The sequence below is a fragment of the Hypomesus nipponensis genome, chromosome 15 (genome assembly GCF_054491055.1).
Source record: "Hypomesus nipponensis isolate SF chromosome 15, ASM5449105v1, whole genome shotgun sequence".
Lineage (NCBI taxonomy): Eukaryota > Metazoa > Chordata > Actinopteri > Osmeriformes > Osmeridae > Hypomesus > Hypomesus nipponensis.
In genome coordinates, this window is record NC_140375.1 from 7,807,201 (window position 1) to 7,820,000 (window position 12,800).

A 12,800-nucleotide genomic window follows, 5' to 3' on the forward strand; every position below is an offset into this window, starting at 1 on the left:
TCATACACCCCTACACACATAAACACCAACCTTTACACACATATACCCCTATACACATACTGACCTCTACATACACACACACTCACACACAAACATTGACCCCTACACACACACACACTGACCCCTTAAACACACACAAACACACACACACAAACTGACCCCTCCCCAGGCTAAAGCCACAGGTCGCAGGGTCATTCTTTACATAAGCCAGAGCAGAGATTATCCTGGTCCTTAGTAATGGACTAGACTGGACTGGCTTGACTAGGACCTGAATCCAACCAGACACTGAGCTCATTACCCATCTGCAGAAAAACACTCTTACAGTCATTTATTCCCACACACACACCAACACCAACAGACCAAGCCTGGGCACACAATGAAGGAAACCTTGAAGTCCACGTCTCAATAACAGAGGCTTTGCTTTTGACACGCATTCCTGTCACCACCTCCATTGCCCAGAGCTCCAACCTGCCCGGTAACAGTCAACAGCAGTCAACAGCAGTCAACAGCAGTCAAACTTTTTTATTGTTTTGTTTTTGGGACAATGGGAGGAGATTAAAGAAAAGGGGAAAGAAGAATGACATCCGAATGAAAGGATGAAGAGGGGAAGGACAAAACACCTCTGTCGTAGACTTCAAACCCTTCCGCTTGTGAATAGAGAGAGAGGGAGGAAGAAAGAGAGAGAGAGAGAGCAAGGGAATTGAGAGAGAGGGTGGAGAGAAATCCAGTTGTCTTTCAATAGGACTTTCTGGGAAAAGCCTTGACCAAACAAAAGAGAGAGAATGAGAGGGAAAGGGAGAGGGGGGGAGAGAAAGAGAGCGAGAGAGAGTGAAAGAGAGAGAGAGAAATAGAGAGAGAGAGAGAGAGAGAGAGAGAGAGAGAGAGAGAGAGAGAGAGAGAGAGAGAGAGAGAGAGAGAGAGAGAGAGAGAGAGAGACTGAAAGCAAATGGATGTCATGGATTGACCAGTGGCAATATGACAAAGACTGTTTGTTCCTCTGAACTTTACTGCCAATGACTGAACGCTTTCAACAGAAGAGGGTGGTGGGGGGTTGCTGGGGTGGCGAGGGCGGGGTTGGATGGGAGAAAGAGAGTGAAGACAGGGAGTGAATACATGAGAATAAGAAAATTGGAATGAAAAGAAGAATAGAAGAGAATGTGTGTTTGTGTGTGTGTCCTCCAAGGGGCTCCTGGGTTCAGAGCCCAGTAAAGATGATGATCTTCTCAGACGTCAGGATGTATGAGGTCTAATCTTGACCCCAGGGTCACAGTCTGTCCACTAAAGGGGGTCTGTGTTATACACAGAGAAAGCTAAAAGTTTAGTTAGCTAAACTGCAGTGACACCATCAAACCTCCTGTATCCAGTCCCCTTCTCTCCTGTCTCCTTTATCCTCCTCTCATCTGTCTTTTCCTCTATTCTCTAGTCCCCCCCTCTCTCCTGTCTCCTCTTCTCATCCACCTGATGTTGTGTACCCTCCCTGTCTCCCTCTCTCTCCCCCATCTCTCCATCCAGTCTGTCTCAAGGTGGGTGACAAGGTCTGGACAGTGTCTGAGGTCACAGCCCTTCTACAGAAAGCCCCTGCCCTCCCCCTCTCTTCTCCTCTCTCCTTCTCTCCTCCTCTTACTCCCTCTCTCCCTCTCTCTCCTCTTCTCTCCCTCTCTCTCAGGTAGCTGCGGTCAGACGGCTGGTCTGGACAGTGTCTGAGGTCACAGCCCTTCTACAGAGAGCCCCTGCCCTCCCCCTCTCTTCTCCTCTCTCTTTCTCTGCTCCTCTTTCTCCCTCTCTCCCTCTCTCTCCTCTTCTCTCCCCCTCTCTCAGGTAGCTGCGGTCAGACGGCTGGTCTGGACAGTGTCTGGGGTCAAAGCCCTCCCACAGAGCTGTCTCTCCTCTCTGGTCACATCCTGTGGCTGGGGTGGGGGGGAGGGGAGTGGGGTAGCCCCAGCGTGGGAGGTGGGGAGGTAAAGGGTAGGAGGTCAGGGCTGCTCTCTCAGGTTTCAAAGCGTGTCAGGGGGCTGGGGTGAGGGGTCAGAGGTCAGGGAGGGAGAGGGCCAGGGGGCCAGCTCTGGTCAGGGCTGCTGTGTCTTTGTGGATGGAGAGACAGTAATGGCTTCCACAATGAAAAACCAAGGGAGGAAGCCATTACCTCTGGTTAAAGAGGGGGAACAATCATTGTGACGACTGTCTGCAGGGAGCAACCCTGCCTGGAGCCAATTAGAGCTCATTACCAAATGATGTTGGGCAATTTATAAATATTGTCAGATTTGGGCATGTTTCCACTGAGTGCAGTGGAACCAACTGAACAGATACAACACAGACACTGTCATCCTGGAGCAGAGCTGTAGCTCAGGGATGGAGGTGGGAGTCCCCCAGAGGAATATCCCATCCCCTCCTCCCCCTCCTTCCCCTTCCTCCCCCCTCTTCACCCCTCTTCACCCCCAGTCCTCACCCCAATAGACAAACACAATGACTGTGTGAGCTCAGACACTGTCAGAGAGCAATGAAGTGCTTGGGTTGGGGGGAGGACATGAAGGGGGGTCATCTTAGCTTAAAGAGGCATGGGAAGGGATGAGGGTTGAGAGAACGAGAGAGGTCAATGAAGTGAGAGGGCAGGGCCGGGGGTTTGGAGAAAAAGCTAAAGAGAGAGAGAGAGAGAGAGAGAGAGAGAGAGAGAGAGAGAGAGAGAGAGAGAGAGAGAGAGAAAGTGAAATTGAGAGAGAGAAAGAGAATAAGCTGTGGCTTAGAGGTGCCCCTGAAAGCCAGCTCTGAAAGAATAAGCTATTGTTTCTCTGTAAAAGAAGTGGGATAAAGGGCAATAGAGAGACAGATGAAGAAAATGTGATAGAGAGAAAAATGGGACAGAGCAAGAAAGAGAGACATAATGTGTGTGAGAGAGAGAGAGAAAGATAGAGAGAGTGCATGCTTCTGAAATGAGAGAGCACAGAGTGGTACTACATGTTCAGTCCTGTATTTCAGTCCAGGGGTGAGACTGCTGTACAGAGATCACTGGAGCGTTTCCACAGGTGGTGTCTGCTTTACAGAGAGATTATGGAGAGAGGAGACGAGAGGAGATGGAAAGACTGGACAGGAGAAAATAGGAGAGGAGAAGAGATGGGAGAGGAGATGAGAAGAGAAGAGAAGGGAGGAGAAAGGAGGAGAAGGGAGGAGAAGACAGGAAGGAGAGGAGACGAGAAGAGAAGAGAAGAGAGGAAGGAGATGGAAAGGAGTTATCTTTGAAAGAGATAACAACCTTTAGACATAGCATGGCGTGAGGAGAGGTGAGGCGAAGTGGGGAGTTAGGGCTTGACACTTATATAACTGTCCTCATAACTTTGAACAGCTAGTCCAATCTTGAGCTTGTCCAGCTCTTCCTGGTCCACAGCCAGTCCTGTGTCCATCTTTGAGTGCATTCAACTGGAGTGAGGAACACAGCAGCCCTGGCCCTGGCCTTGTTCCTGTTCCTGGCCCTTAAAAAGGGGGTTAGGGGAGAGGAAGACAGGAGAGTGGATAGAAGGAGAGAATAGAATTCTTTCCTATGTCGTTAGAAAAAGGTTCCAATGTGATTCTGGAACACTGAGTGATGACTTCCTTCTGACTACAAACTACAAAGAGATGAAGGTCATGGGATCAGATCTCCTCAGGAAACACAACCTCAAAACCATCCCTCATCAGTCCACGGCCATCATATACTTCCTGTTCTCCACTGAAGTCGTACGGAAGAGATCGGTCACTGACCCCATAAGTCACAAGATAAATAACTCTCTTCCAATGATGTCATTATCACTGACAGGTAGCTCGTCTGTTGATTTCATCAGTCATTGTTTGATTTGTGAATAAAAGGGCTGCTCAGGCACACCCGCTCCTCAGCGCGGGGCTAGGAGGAGATAAGCTGATTGGTTGAGTAAATGTTTGTCTGACTTCCCTCCCAACATACCATGCTGAGATCAATACTGGACCATGTGACACATCTCATGAACAGAGATGTTTTTTCCAACATCTGCACACACACACACACGTTCTCAGTCATACACACACAAACACACATGCACATGCGCACACACGCACACACACACACACGCACACACACACACACACGCACACGCACACACACACACACAGCTCTTATCTGTTCCATGTGAGATAAAAGAGAAGAAAGGTGACAGATATCAAACAAAGCAGGAAAACGCCCACAACACAAGTGGAGAGAGGGAGGAGAGGAAGGATAGGGGGACGGAGGGAGGAGTGGAGAGCAGAGAGGGGAGAAGAGATACAAAGAGAAAAAGGAGAGACAGACAGAGAAGGAGAGCGTAGGCAGCAAGATAGAAAGAAAGTAAACAAACAGAGTGAAAGGAGAATAATAGTTGCATTAAGAATGACACAGACACACACACACATGCACATGCCAGAGCCCAAAGTACATCCCAGGCAGCCAGTCAGACAACCACATCCAAGTGGGCCACATCAAACTGTAAGCCAATCAGAGGCTCTGATAATGACATCAGCGCTCCGATCGGATCCAGAACATGATCTCTCCTGGAGAGAACAATCACCCTGATACGTTCCTCTGCGACATCCAAACCTTGCAGAGTAACATACCATTACCCCAGCCTCCTCTCTGCCTGCCCTCCACCCCTCGTGCTCAGTTTCACTGAAACCTTCCTGACCAGGATGGAGGCGACAGAGAGCACGACTAAGACAGGGTTTGGCAACACAGACCGAAACTAACTTCAGATCAGGCAACCTGAGAAGCCTCTTCAGTCACTCTCAGAGATGGGCTCTCTGTGAAAACATATGTACATGCTTGGATCCATGTGCTCAATACAATACAAATACACAATACTAAAAATACAAATGTGTAGATATACATAAACTGATACAGTAACCTCCAGCACCGTCAGTTACACTGCAGAGCAGGGTGGGCTTCAACTCAGGCACCGACTGGGGCACAGCTCCCATCAACAGTCCTGATACTGACTAGCCTTTTCATTTCTGCAGTTGAGCTTTGTCTAACCAGGTCATTTTCAACATTCTTGGCTCATTGTTGGAAAATACATATTTTTTTCTTTTTAAAAACTTGACAGGTCACAGGTCAATCGTTTTCCACCCTTTAAAAACTACTTTTCTTGTCCGTTTTTAACATTAATGCAATGAACACAACTTTTCCTGCCTCTAAGCAAAAACCCATGCATGCATGCACATTCTACATATGGACACACACACACACACATACACACACATACACACACCCCCACAGGGAGTCTAGGGCGTCACGCGTTATGTAGAAACCAGAGATCAGCCCATCTAATCTGAGCCTGACCGTTTTATGAGAGGCACCAGTTCAGCAGTTTAAAGGAGAGGTGATCTAGAAGCTTCAGTCCCCTCCTGTCTGTGTGACTTCAGTCTCCTCCTGTCTGTGTGACTTCAGTCTCCTCCTGTCTCTGTGTGGCTTCATCCAGAGAGCGACACGTGTACTCAGCGCCATGTGAAGACCGTGACAGAACAGAGTTACCCCATGAAGAAATGTATTCCCTGATCTTTATATTAAACGCTTGTCAGGTTTGTGTTACTTTATCATGTTGTCTCAGCTTCATGTCCCAGTTTGTGTTGGCGGTGAACTCCAGATTGATGTGTTTTTCTATTGGTTTTACGTCACCGAAGTAGGTTTATGTCAGATTTACAACAGTGTGTCACACGATGGGGTTCAATCCCAGCTGTAGCAGTGGGAACTGCTGGGATAATGGAGGCCGTCATAAAGAGAGACAGCACACACAGACATATACACACACCCTTTAACGCAACGTGAGAGAGACATTCTAGCAATTTCCAAATGGCACTTAATTAGTCTGTATGCTTCACACCTTCACACTCTCTGAAACCACTTAGACCTCCAAAGACAACCGTACACACACACACACACATACACACACACACACACACACACTCATGCACCTCTTCGCACAGACATTTACATCGACACACACACGCACACACACACACACACCTCCAAACACACACACACACACACACTTGCACACAGACACACACACCGACATGCTGAGTTGGCCTCTTCCCCAGGCTCCATCCTGCACGCCCTGACAGAGGTGAGAACCAGACAGGGGTCAAACACATGGATCCCATTTCTGGCAGTGCCTAAGGTGTGTTTGATTTATATCCCAGTTTGAACTCCTGGGACCATGGCACTGGCTTGGTACTGATGGCTGAGGTCAATCAAGTGCATGACTGTATTTGATCTCAGTGCTGTGGCTCTGCCGAGAGGCCCCTCACATCTAAAGAATATGAAGGCTTTGTAGAGTAGTGGAGACCTGGAGGACTTTGGGGTTTAGACATGCAGTTCTTTGAGGGCAGATTTGTGTCAGGAAAGATGTTTTGTGACCTCATCTCTGATTAAGCCCAGGGTGATCGGCTTCTTAGGGGCCCAGACTCATTGCATCACCTTACAACGGCTTGGGAAACAGTAATCCCTAAAACAACTGACACAGTGGACCACAGAAGAAGAGGATCATGACCATAGCCCCAGCCCCGGCCCCGGCCCCAGCCCCAGCCCCAGCCCCAGCCCCAGCCCCAGCCCCAGCCCCAGCCCCAGCCCCAGCCCCAGCCCCAGCCCCAGCCCCAGCCATAACCCAAGACTTGGCTCTAACTCTAGCTCCAGTTCCTACCCCAGGTCACAGCATGCAACCCCATGTCACCTCTCCTGTGACCCAGCCGTTCTCCCACATGCTTCTACATGTCTAACCCAGTGTTTCTAGGTAATCCTGGTCCCGTCTCAGCTCAGCCCTAATCACCATGGAGGTCCTTACCCAGCTGGATTTGAATCCATCCAAACTGGTTATGGGATTGCACACATCCAGTCAGAGTTCAGCTGTTACCTAAATCTTACATAAAACATGAACTGGGACCAGGGAGGGGTCGGGGGAAACAGCAGAATGGGCCTCCTGCTTTGTATACCCTTGGAGCTGCCATGTCATAAAGTCACCTTTTCTGCTGCAGCTTGTTTTCCTTATCGGGACAGGACAGGGTTTCACCACTTGCTCACTGGAAATAGCTGGATGTGGAACTGTGTTCTAGGTCCACAATAGCACAATAGACAAGACTGAGGGCATCTTGAAGGGTAGCTAGACAGGCAGCCAGTATGTCATTCAGTCACCCACCAGTCAACCAGCCAGTCAGACAGCCAGTTCTGTAGTCAGACAGACTCCTGCTGACTTCCTGCTGATTCTGCAAAGCTGGAGAAAGATGAGAGGGATGGTTCATCTTGTAGTCCATCTTTGTTTATGTTATGTCTGTCCCTTCAGGACTCCAGATTGGTCCAGATAGTGGTTATTTTCTATAGAAAGGTAGACATTACAGTTAAATATAACTGCAGCCTCCTAATCACACGTCTCCTCCCGCTCACAGACAAAGGCTGGACTTGAACACCACACAATGGCCGCCTCTTAAAATGGCCGCCACGTCTTCTTCTTCTTCTTCAGTGGGGTTTTACCACTGGCGGCAAACCCGAGTAGTGCCTGCGCCAAATCCAAAACAAAACAACTAGACATCCTGTTAAATATCAGTTCAACTGCCAGGACACATCCTAACTATTATAATCACTTCGCTGGCCCAAAGCCTGCTGTACTTTCAGCCACAAGGAGGCTAGACTGAACATAAACACCAAGCCAGACAGGCAACACAATTCTCTTTTAGAACACTTTCGCCTACTGTATCATTACTGTGCAGAGAGAGACACAGACTTCACTCTTACTGTCTGTCACTGACTGACTCTTACTAACTGTCTCCTATCTGACACTGGCTGGACTGTGTGTCTCTTGGGGGAGTGAATGGATAGTTACAGTTCAACCACATCCTCTCTTCAGAAGTCTCCATGCTTCAAGGAGGTTAAGGACAGGCTGTTCCACTACAGTACCAGGTGTGCATGTGGAGATGTGTCAAACTTTCAAACATGTTGTAATTGTCTTTCTTGGATGATCATATCTTGTTGAGTTGAGAGTCCTGTTTGACTTCAGCACAACTTGAAAGCAGGAAAAAAAAAAAAAAGTCCAATAAATGCCTTGTTTGGTTAATGATTGACCACAGTTTAATAGATCAGCATTTTCAGACCGAAGGGCCAGTTGGGCCCCATCCATCTTATCCTTTGAACTTACAAGGTATGAATATAACACTGGAGCTTTGAACACCATGGTACTGGAGCCTTGACCCATGTGCTTAAAACACTACAGAGTAGGAGCACTGATCTGGGACCAGTCACACATTTTCAATTAGATTAAATTAGGCCAGCTTTGAGGTGATCTTGGATCTAATGTTTGATAACTACCCATGACTTTACAGAATTTAACCAATATTTTACATCTCTTAATTCCAACATTAAAAAAATTACTGTACCAGTATTCTTGGTTTGTATGTACCCTGACGTACTTGTGTTTACTCGAGCTGTTCAGTTGTTACAATCATATAGAGAACATATAGACAACAGGTCTGGGTTAACATTTCACATTTATTGAGTATCTCTGTTACAACAACAGTTCTCAACAGTCTCAAGTCAGGCCTCTCCAGACCCAAACACAGCCTCCTCTCACGCACCATTCTGAGGGCTGGCGAGTCACAAACACAGCTACAGGCGCGTACACATACCCTGATTCACTAGGACATAGAGAAGATCATAAACATGTTGTTTTATAAAATAATGTCATCATCATCTCTTTGTATATATAAAGCACAGAGTTGGGTCGTTAGTTAGCACTGCAGTCAATCAGAGGCGTTGCAGTTCATGGCTGATTAGCATAGTAGAGAGAGAGAAAAAGAGAGAGAGAGAGAAAGAGAGAGAGAGAGAGAGAGAGAGAGAGAGAGAGAGAGAGAGAGAGAGAGAGAGAGAGAGAGAGAGAGAGAGAGAGAGAGAGAGAGAGGGAGCTCAGTCAAGCTTCTGAAAAATGAGAAGCAAATATAATCCGTCTCTTTGGTGTTCAACCCAATGACCATGCTCTGGAGACCAAAGGGCAATGTGTTATTCATAAAGTATTGCATTTGTTCTAACAACACCAGACCACACCCAGCACTCTTGCTATGGGAGTAACTATGGTGATGGGTTTGGACTAGGTGGAATAAGTGCCAACAACAGTGGCACCACTCAGTGACCTTGTATTCCTCAACCAAGCTTGCTCATCACTTGTATTCCTCAACCAGGCATGCTTATTCTGCATCTGGCAGGTAGACTATGTTCTCTCTCCACAACTAGACTGTCTACCCTCAGCTTAGCCAAGTCAGACCTGTGTGTATGGAACGGTGTGGTGAACCAATTCATACCATGGGTTCTGCAGTCAAACTGTTCTACAGCTGACATAGGTTAAGCCGAGATCTTTTGTGTGTATGTTTTTCTTTGTATGTTTGATACTCAGAACTCTCTTAAAGGAGGACTTTGGAACTGTCCAGAGTTATGTATTGATGAGGAGCTCGTCTGTCTGGCATAGGGGGGTTGAGGTTGGGGTGGGGGGTGGGGGGAGTGGCAGTCTCTGGCTGTGTAGCTAACAGGGACAGCTGTATCCACAGACACTCAGATGTGACACACAGACGCATGCTGGCCCAGAGAGACGTCCTGTGGTCACTCACTCACTCCCTCACACACACATATGACTAAGGTTGACCCCTCCCCCTCCCCAAGCCTCCCTGGGGTCAACTTCTAGACCAAAGGGCTGCTTCTCCCTGACAGGCTGGAGATAAGCAGGACCAGATGGACACTGACTGCAGCGTTGCCCAGTTACACAGTCCTGATCCTGTCAACGCTAGACGCTACCACAAAGTAAGCATTTGGATTGATTGTGATTGGAAGGTATTGAATAATCATACTGTGTATATCCCGGAGGCCGCTCCCCCTGTGGCCCTCACAGTGACATACACACTCTGTGTTCAGTTCATCTGTTGGGTCCAGAGCAGGAAAGAAGAGCAGAAAATGCACTTACACAAGAGGCAGACAAATCAACATACAGTTTGCAGCACATAATAGGATATTTGGATAAATAAGGAGATAAAGGGGTTTCATATTTGGCAAATTCATATTGAGGGCGAGGAGAGGGAGGGGGCGGGGTTTACTATGAATACACTAGCATACAGAACTAGTATTACTAGTATTGAGTGAGAGGCGGACCCCAAGACAGGCTCTCCACTTCCACATCAGTTCGTATCAACACCAGCCCAGCTTCTGGAGGCTTCTGAGGTCCTCTCAGTTTCATTAGCTGCTTGACACAGTTCAGGTCCTTTCCATGTGTCCCTCAGGACATCACAGGTCACGTGCAGCCATTTTGTCCTTACCGTGTAACCATGGTTACTCGGGCTCAGAGTACCTCAAGGTGACCAGGAAGGTCAAACCGTGTGGTCTTGACTCATGGAGTCCTAAATAACTACTAGTTTAGGACTATGTCTCACAGAATGTCATGATCTGGTTTCAATAGTCTGTTTCCATCTCTGTTTCACAGAGTCAGTGGTCTTCCTCCTCTTCCTCCCTGGGACCCTGACATGACCCAGTCCAGCGCTGATAAACCGGAGCACAGTTTGTATTTCAGTCCATCTTCCTCCTCCTCCTCCTCCTCCTCCCTTCTCCCTCCTCCTCCTCCTCTCTATTGGACGCAGACGTACTTCTTCCACCAGGACTTGGAGAGCATCTTCATCTTGTCGGCCGTGCTCCTCACCTTCCTCTCCCTCCTCGCCCTGCGCTCAGTGTTCCGCAGGCCCACGGCAATGGCGGCGTCAAACACCTCCTTCAGGTTCTTCTGGGTCAGTGCCGAGCACTCCACGTAGGTCACCGCGCCGACCTTGTCCGCCAGAGCACGGGCGTCTGCCTCCGCCACGGGCTGCTCTCTCCGCCTCGCCAGGTCGATCAGAACCTGATTGGACAACAGGATCACAAAGGTTGAAACTGGACCGCTGGTGTCAACAAAGCAATCCACCAATCAACTAATCAACCAATTAACCAATAGGGGTCATGGGTGTTACCAATTAACGGGTAAACAAATGGGTTGTTAGCGAACCTTGACATCCTGGCGCAGGTCGCACTGCGTGCCCACGAGGAGGACAGGCGTGAGCGGGCAGCGCCGGCGGATCTCAGGGACCCACTTCTCCCAGACGTTCTGGAAGGAGGCGGGACTTACCACGCTGAAGCACAGCAGCAACGCGTCCGTCCGAGAGTAGCAGAAGTGACGGAGCTTGTCAAACTCATCCTGAGAGAGAGAGAGAGAGAGAGAGAGAGAGAGAGAGAGAGAGAGAGAGAGAGAGGGGAAGGGAGGTTACTATGTGGAATGTAGTTGGATAGAGTGACAGAAAGAAAGAGTGAGGTGGAGAAAAAAAGAGTGCGTGGAAGAGAAGAGAAGAAAGAGAAGTAACATTTGCGAGCTGCAGGCCGTGTTCTGTGTTTATGTGAGATTAAAGCAGACTGTTAAACAGAAGGAGAACACAAACACATGAAAACCACTCCAGATAAGGCCACACAAATTAATCCTTTTTTGCTAGTTTTGCAAGTCTGTACAAAATCTACTGAGGGATTTAAACATAAAAAGGGTCTTAATCCTTGTTACGGTGCATTTGGACCACCTCAGCAGTGATGTATTGCACCCCAGGCTTCATACACACACACACACACACACACACACATACACACACAGTGTAGTTTGTGCTCAAGGGAACAAGCTGAAGACAAGTTAACGTGAGATAAATAGTTCTTTACTGATGACGATCCTTCCTCTGCAGTGTGAGAAAGAGAATGTGTTTGTGTATGTGTGTGTGTGTGAGAGAGAGAGAGGGAGAGAGAGAGAGATAGTGTGTCCATTTGCATGTTTACACTACACTTTAGATATGAGCTCTGCTGAGTTCCCTTTTCCCCATAAGAAGCTTGCAGAATGAACACAGCGCTCCACTGTCAGGTACACACTCGAACACTGACGCACAACCAACGTCTTTCCTCTCCTCTCCTCTCCAGACCCCCCCCCCCTCCAGACACAGCAGTCCTCAGGACTGTGTTCGTCCATGGCATTGAAACACTCCCATCACTAATTTGTTTTTACACAAGGACTCAGGCAGCAACATGAATCTGGCTTTTCTACTATGTTATTATCATGATGCAACCAAAGCTTATAGCCCAGCACATACCTCCACTGTGTGTGTGTGTGTGTGCGTGTGTGCATGTGTGTGTGTGTGTTTGTGTGTGCGTGTGTGTAGTATAGTGACGCAGGTCCCTGAGCAGGAGGTCACTTTGTTTATCAGTCAAACTAGCAGCTGTTGTCGCTCATCACCCTGGCCTCTCTCTCTGTCTGTCTGTCTCTCTCTCTTTTTCTCTCTGTCTCTCTCTCTCTATGGTGTGTCTCTCTCGCTGAGGCCTCTCCTTCTTTCTCCCCCTCTCTTTCTGTCTGTCTCCTATGTATCTCTTTTACTCTTTCTCCCTCTCTGCTTACTTATAGGGCAGGCTGGGGATATGGATGAAGTGTGTGGGAGGTGATACAGTAAGAGACGTGGGAGGTGTTACAGTAAGAGATGTGGGAGGTGTTACAGTAATAGATGTGGGAGGTGTTACAGTAAGATGTGGGAGGTGTTACAGTAAAAGATGTGGGAGGTGTTACAGTAAGAGATGTGGGAGGTGTTACAGTAAGATGTGGGAGGTGTTACAGTAAGAGATGTGGGAGGTGTTACAGTAAGATGTGGGAGGTGTTACAGTAAGAGATGTGGGAGGTGTTACAGTAACAGATGTGGGAGGTGTTACAGTAAGATGTGGGAGGTGTTACAGTAAGAGATGTGGGAGGTGTTAC

At 48.2% G+C, this 12,800-nt stretch overlaps 1 protein-coding gene across 2 annotated transcripts in view; it reads right to left on the reverse strand.

The window, feature by feature from the left end:
* Positions 1 to 8,489: 8,489 nt before the first annotated feature.
* Positions 8,490 to 12,800, reverse strand: part of rhoub (ras homolog family member Ub) — an 8,322-nt gene continuing 4,011 nt past the window's right edge. For both annotated transcript variants that reach the window (XM_084673795.1, XM_084673796.1), the window contains exons 3-4: positions 11,034 to 11,222; positions 8,490 to 10,889 (exon numbers count right to left, since the gene is read on the reverse strand). In XM_084673795.1, coding sequence (XP_084529921.1) covers positions 10,623 to 10,889; positions 11,034 to 11,222 — 456 coding nt within the window. In that variant the 3' untranslated portion in view covers positions 8,490 to 10,622. The remainder of the gene's footprint in view (positions 10,890 to 11,033; positions 11,223 to 12,800) is intronic.